This window comes from Natator depressus, chromosome 13 (assembly GCF_965152275.1).
Source record: "Natator depressus isolate rNatDep1 chromosome 13, rNatDep2.hap1, whole genome shotgun sequence".
Taxonomy (NCBI): domain Eukaryota; kingdom Metazoa; phylum Chordata; order Testudines; family Cheloniidae; genus Natator; species Natator depressus.
In genome coordinates this window covers 35,758,600-35,765,821 of record NC_134246.1, presented here as the reverse complement: position 1 = coordinate 35,765,821, position 7,222 = coordinate 35,758,600, and the positions used below count along the sequence as shown (strand labels likewise).

The 7,222-nt window shown below is 42.8% G+C and overlaps 1 protein-coding gene across 1 annotated transcript; it reads right to left on the bottom strand.

Annotated features, from left to right (window-relative positions):
* On the bottom strand, nt 1–957 carry LOC141997588 (olfactory receptor 6N1-like). Its single transcript, XM_074969977.1, has one exon. It carries the CDS (start codon nt 955–957, stop codon nt 1–3), a length of 957 nt encoding a protein of 318 aa, XP_074826078.1.
* Nucleotides 958–7,222: the final 6,265 nt, after the last annotated feature.

The following is a 7,222-nucleotide window of genomic DNA, read 5'->3' as shown; positions in this document are numbered from 1 at the left end:
TCACCAAATTCTCACAAAAGGCACAAATCTATTGAGAGATTTCCTCAAAGCCTCCTTGACCTCTTTGTTTCTCAGGCTGTAGATGAGGGGGTTGAGCATTGGAGTCAGGACTGTGTAGAAGACAGAGAACACTTTGTTCAGGTTTCTCAGTGTATGTGTTTTTGGTACGACATACACCATGATTAGGGTCCCGTAGAAGGTTGTAACTACAATCAGGTGAGAGGAGCAGGTGGAAAATGCCCTTTGCTTCCCAGTAGTGGATGGAATTCTTACGACAGTGGCTATGATACAGATATAGGATGTCAGGGTTAATAGAAATGGGGGAAAGATATCTATGGAAGCAAAACAGAAAGCAACAAGTTCTATCAAGTGGGTATCACTGCAGGACAGTTGGACCACTGGGGTAAAGTCACAAAAGAAATGGTCAATTTTACTGGGGCCACAAAAAGTTAATTGTGACATCAAACATATGAATATGGTGACAACCACAAAGGCAATGATGCAAGATCCTGCTGCTAACTGGAGGCAAAACTTGCCATTCATAACAGTTCCATAATGCAGTGGTTTACATATAGCTAAATACCGATCATAAGACATCACAGATAAGAGGTAACATTCTGTAGCTGCCAGGCCACCAAAGAAATAATACTGTACAAAACAACCACTAACAGAAATGGTTCTGTCCCCAGTCAGGAGACTGGCCAGCACCCTGGGCAGGATGGTGGAGATGTAGCAGGTCTCCAAGCAGGACAAAATCCCCTGAAAGAAGTACATGGGGGTATGAAGGCACTGATTAACCATAACTAATGCTGCAATGAGGATGTTCACAGCCAGGGTCACAATGTAGATCAGTAGAAAGAGCAGGAAGAGAAAGCTCTTCAGTTCAGAGAGTTTTCCAAATCCCAGGAGGATGAATTCCTTGACAGCCGTTTTGTTTCCTAGTTCTGTGTCTGCCATGGGTTCTACCCTGGAAGAGAAAACAAACTGAACTGGCAGTTGAAGAACATCAGGGTACTTTTCAATGTACTGTTTCTATTTCATTGCACAAATGCTGAGTCCTCTACTTCCCCTTCTGGTGATGTGTCCATATCGCTGGTGCATCTCTGACCTTCTGCTTTGGATGATGCACATTCTAGTTTCCCACCTTCTGCAAGAGATCAACAAATTCTCTACCAATCCATACCCCTGACAGAACTCTGAAAGTTTAATTTTATAAATCCTCAGTGGTACCCTAAACTCCAAATATTTTACAGCAGAAATAATCTCCTAGGCTGAGGCTTCCCTTCTTATCATGGGTTTTTTTTTCTTGTTTCATAAGATAGACATTTACCATTATGAACTAATAACCCCTAATGTCACCCATTCTTTAAAGGAGGGTCAGACACAATTCTTCTAAGAGTTGTCCTCTCAATCCTGATTTCTTTCTTTATCTCCCTATCTCTCCCTTTTAATATATTTGTTTTTCTCTTCACCATTTTTGAAGTGTTGAACATCATTATACTTAGGCATTATAAAATGGAACACACTGAAGAAGATCAGAGGAGTTTTTTGTTCAGTGTCCCATCCCTCACAATGTCAACAGACATTTTCTCCCAAGGAAATGCTGGTTTTTAGTTGAAAAAAAAAGTTAAAACCTCAAAACATTTTTAAAAAAATATTTATTTGTCAGTTATTTTTGCTTTGGCCACTGAATTGGCTGAAAATTACTGAACATTTTTCAACACCAAACAAAAACATTTCCTGTTTTTGCCTGAAAGTGTTCTCTCTTATTTTGTGTTCTTGGCATTTCATGTAAAAATGAAAGAATTTTGCAGGAAGGCAGAGCCTTTTGGTGAAAGCCGTTGTTTTATCAAAATTTCAGTTTTACAGAAAAGTTTTGGACCAGTCTTAATATCAACACAAGACTTGGATTTTGATTTGAATAATCAGAATATGTCCAGGTACATTACATAATCTATAGTTTCATAAGAGAAATAAATACCTTTGTTTCAGGGCATAAAGCAATGAATATCTGTCTGGGATAATAAAGAAATGTGTTATATAATTCCTTTGCTTCCTCAGAAGCATTTGATACTGACCGCTGTCAAACAGAGGCTATTGATTATATGGACCACTGCACTCCTCCATTCTGGATCCATTCCTATATTCCTGTCCAACTATAGGATCTTCCTCCTACTATGGTGGGAGAATTTTAGGATTTTGATTTGGATGTGTCCCCATACCGTGGTCAAGAAGGGACCATAGATTTTGGATGTTCTGCCTGAAATATGTTCAAGGCATCCGGTTTTCAGAAAGTGCATCTTTGAGTTGTCTCAGTTCAGCCTTCTTAATATTTAGGTACCACAAAATGGTTAGACAATTTTGAAATTCTTGGCCACTGCCCTGAGAATAACTCCATTACTTCCAGTGTGAATGCAAGGAGAAATGAGTCACCCCTGATTCACACTGATTTAAATGAGAGAACCTCATGTATTGATTTAAACGGGATTACACCAAGTCTGCTATTATAGCTAGCGTTTTCAGCTCAATGTTCTGGATTAAAAAAAAATATTTGGACTCTGCAGGAAGTCTAGAGTGACGAGAGAAAGAGAGAGAAAAAGGGGGGAGGAGAAAGATATAGGAAATGGTTAGATAGATAGATAGATAGATAGATAGATAGATAGATAGATAGATGTGTATGGGGATAGGTCTTTCTTTCTCTCTTTCTTTCCCCATACACCTCATCTATCCATCTATCTATCTATCTCTGAACCCTTCTGTATTTTTTCAGACCTTCTTGACATGTGTATCTTCTTTTAATTCTGTTTCATATAATAATGGAATTACTCCTCATTTTAGTCTGGTCTATGGAATTATTCAGATCAGTCAATTATTCACATTCATCAACATTCCCAGTGATTCCGGAGAAGAAGAAGCATGATAAGACATAGTTTTGACACAGCACATTGAATATTCCTAGCCAGTTAAAGACCATTCTTCCCCACCACCCCGGTGAGGTGGCCGGAGTACAGTGCAGAGAAGCTCACGTTTGCCACTTCAAAATCCCATGATTTAATTGAAACAGAAATGGTGGAAATGTTTTACCTTTAAATCTGTTCTAAGTGAGGCTGATTTTCAGATACTGCCCCTTTTCCCAGTGATTCAGAGACCAGGATACTGGCTCTGCAGTTTATCTTCTACCATCATCTGTTTCATGTTCTGTAACAGTGCCAAGAAAGAGATCTACTCCGAGTGTTCTTTATGGTGCTATTTGCCTTGTGCCCAGTTCCTACAAGAGAGACCCTCTCAAGATTTTGCTTTTATCCTTTCTGTGGGAAGGCGACATCTCCCTTGATGCTTACATTGATTAATGAGAAGGAAACCTCAGTAACATGCTAGCACTGTCGACGGTACAAACACCAGAGTGAATGGAGACAAACTGCTACCCTCCAAGGAAATGGCCTTCCTTACTACAAGCAGGTGATGAGGTCACTGGTCACCTCCAATTATGGTGCCACAGTCCAAGAAGAGATGCTTACAAGAAACCTATTGCAGATTTTCCCACCCAATCGCTGTTTAGGAGACTCTTTAAAAAAACAGAGTGGAGTCCCTCACCCATGTCTTCAGGGTGGCCAGAGAAAGGGAGGGTGTGACACCTGTTCATGTACTCAGTGTACAGTTCATGGTTGGGATTTTCCGAGATGCCGCTGACTTTCAAGTGGACCTGTGCTCTTAAATCATGTAGACACTCGTGAAAAGCCTAGCCTCAGGTCCCAGACTTCTATGGAGATACAAATGTCTACACACACACATCTTAGTGACTTCACATTTTTCGTTATCTAGGCTCTAATATGCCCATCAATGTGGCATCAGGGAGTGTCACACACATTCATGGATTTAGTCTCCCAGCATCCAAGTGCATCATTATGCACAAGGGAAACTGAGGCAAGGGGAGATTCAACAGCATCTCCAAGACACACAGTGAATGTGTGAGAGAGCCAAGTAGAGTCTTAGACTCACAGACTTTAAGGCCAGAAGAGATCATCATGATCATCTAGTCTGACCTCCTGCACATCACAGACCAGAGAAGCTCAGCAGCCCACTCCTGTAAGAGGCCCATAACCTCTGGCTAAGTTACTAAAGTCTTCAAATCATGCTTTAAAGATTTCAAGTTACACAGAATCCACCATTTACTCCAGTTAAAACCAGCAAGTGACTATGTCCCAGGCTGCAGAGGAAGGTGGGGGAAAAAAACCACCAAAAATACCAAAATTAAACCAGGGTCTCTGCCAATCTGACCTGGGAGAAAATTCCTTCCGAACCCCAAATATGGTGGTCAAATAGACTCTGATCAGGTGGGAGAGACCCACCATCCAGACACCTGGGGAAGAATTCTCTCTAGTAACTCACAGACTATGTCAGAAAAAATGAGAGAGATTGGGTTAGTGTGACATGATTTACCTTCAGTAAAACCATAGTTTATTTGATCCCATTTGCAGTTTACCTGTATGACTTTAATTACCCTCTCTTTCAATATTTGTTCTAAGAGCTTGCAAACAATTGAGATCTAACTAACAGGCCTGTAGTTTCCTGAATCATCCCTCCCCCTCTTCCCTCCCCACCCCCCCTCCCCCGTTTCTTAAATATAGGTTCTATATTTGCAGTTTTCCAGTCGTAAGGTAAGACACCTGAGTATCTCAAGTCTCAATGTCTTGATTTAAGCTCCGAACCATTCACCCTTTGCTTGACTGAGGGTTTGTGCACTCCAATTTGATCTGAGTTCACAGTATGGTGGTGTGCGGGAGGCATGGAGGGTATCTAGCTGGTTTCCTAGCTAAAGAACTGCCTTGACCAAGGTGGGTCTTTCTCTCTGCATCCAGTGGGAAAGTTGTAAGCTGTCTTTTCGACTCTCTCATGTCTCTCTTACCTCCAGACTGGCCAAGTGCAGTATGTTCTTGGGGTGCTAAGAGCCCCTCGGTGTCAACTGGCAGAGGAGCCACCGGACAATCACTCATATTAGGCCTGACAGACTCACTACACCTAACACTTTGCTGTCATTATTACCCCTTCACATAACACAAGACCCAGGGGTCACCCAATGAAAATAGTAGGCAGCCAGTTTAAAACAAACATAAGGAAGTAGTACCTGGCACAACGCAGTCAACCTGTGGAACTCATTGCCAGGGGATGTTGTGAAGGCCAAAAATATGTCTGGGATTAGATAAGCTGATGGAGGATATGTCCATCAATGGCTATTAACCAGGATGGTCCGGAACACAACCCCATGCTCTTTGTGTCTCTAGCCTCCAACTGCCAGAAACTGGGATGGATCACTCGATAATTATCCTGTTCTGTTCATTCCCTCCGAAGCATCTGGCACCAGCCACTGTTGGAAGACAGAATACTGGGCTACCATTGTTCTCCCCCATTGTGGCCGTTTTTATGTTCTTATGTGATAATATTTATGTATAAAGAATGTCATGTGAAGTATCAAATGAAAGATGGTGACTTATTGGCCATTAATATCATTGCATTATGGATGGATGGATGGTGTGTAAAGAATAATCAATGTGTGCTGGAAATATGTTCCTGAAATGTGTTTTGGAGGAAGAGTTGGTAAACATGCTTGTCCTGGACAAAGGAATGTTGATTTGCCTGCGTCTCGACTGTAAATCAAGCAGGATGAGCCAGAGACAATGGGCATTGCATTTGTAAACACCAGATATCAGGAGGTTGAGGAAACCGCATGGCACTAAAACACCAGAGGACACACCAGAGTAAGAACCCAGGGGGTCATCCTAACTCTTGAGACAAAGAAAATTAACTTTGGTGAATATAAGGAGAAACAAAAGGGCATCTTGTTATCCGTCACTGAGGGGGAAAAGAGGTCAGCGCTCTTTGCATCTAGGAAAAGCCGTTCCTCAGCCATGTGGGTTGGTGACGCTATGAAGCAGCTATAGGGGAGAAAAATGTCTTTGACAAGCATTATAACCTGTTGAGTTACATTTTAGTCATGAGAAGGCATGATTATATGTTTTGTTTTATTTGTCACCATTTTCTGTGTCTCTGATCTCAGTATCCCTGAAATGTCTGTTCTTTGTTAATACACTTAATCGGGTTTTATTATACATTCATCTCAGTGCTGTTCTACTAAAGTGAGGTGAGGTGAGATTGATGAGATTTCTTCTGGGCCACAGGTGCCGACTTCCTCTCTACCCGGGGGAAGCTCAATCTCCCCCTCCAGCCCAAGCCCTGCCCCCACTCCACCCCTTTCCACAAACCCCCATCCACTCCCCACCTCTTCCCCTCCTCTTTCCACCCCCTTCCCCAAACATGCCCCATCTCCGCTCCTCCCCCTACCTCCACATGCCTCCTGCATGCCATGGAACATATGATCATGGTGGGCAGGAGGCACTGGAGGGGAGGGGGAGGAGTTGATCAGTGGGGTCGCCGGCAGGTGGGAGGTACTGGAGGGGCAGGGAGCTTGGCTGCTGGTGTTTTTCCATAGGTGCTCCAGCCCTGGAGCCCCCACAGAACTGGCGCCTATTTTCCGAGCCCTAATTCAACTCAACTTCCCAAGAACTCAGTTTGATTCTAGCCTTTGTCACTCAGGTATTTTTATTTGGCATAGACTCAAACAGAGGGGGCGTGGATGCTGGATACATCACAGCGCCAAAGTTACATACAAACCCTTTTTCTTTAATACATTACACATAAGAACAGACATACTGGGTCAGACCAAAGGTCCACCTAGCCCAGTGTCCTGTCTTCCAACAGTGGCCAATGCCAGGGGTCCCAGAGGGAATGAACAGAACAGATAAGCATCAAGTGATCCATCCCCTGTCGCACATTCCCAGCTTCTGGTAAATTGCATTGAATTAATTTAAATTGCCTCACATTTTTGGCTTGGCTTGGTCATTTTACAGGAAACATCCCTGTGCAACACGTGTGAGTACCCCATAGACCAGTGGCTGGAGCACTTTGCTGTACTGTGCTCAATCCAAATTCAAATACTTTCTCCCCATCAGGCAAAGGGGGGTATTGAACCTTGGTCTCCCACATGCCAGGTGAGTGCCCTCACCACTGATCTAAAAGCTCTAAAGAGTGCAGTGTCACCACTGCCAACTGTATTGTGAAAGGCATCCTTCGTTTCCTTTCCTTTGTGTTAAAAAGATCCCAGAAATGAAATGAAGTGAAATGAAAGACACATTATGTTTCACTCAAAACTAAATTTCTATTGACA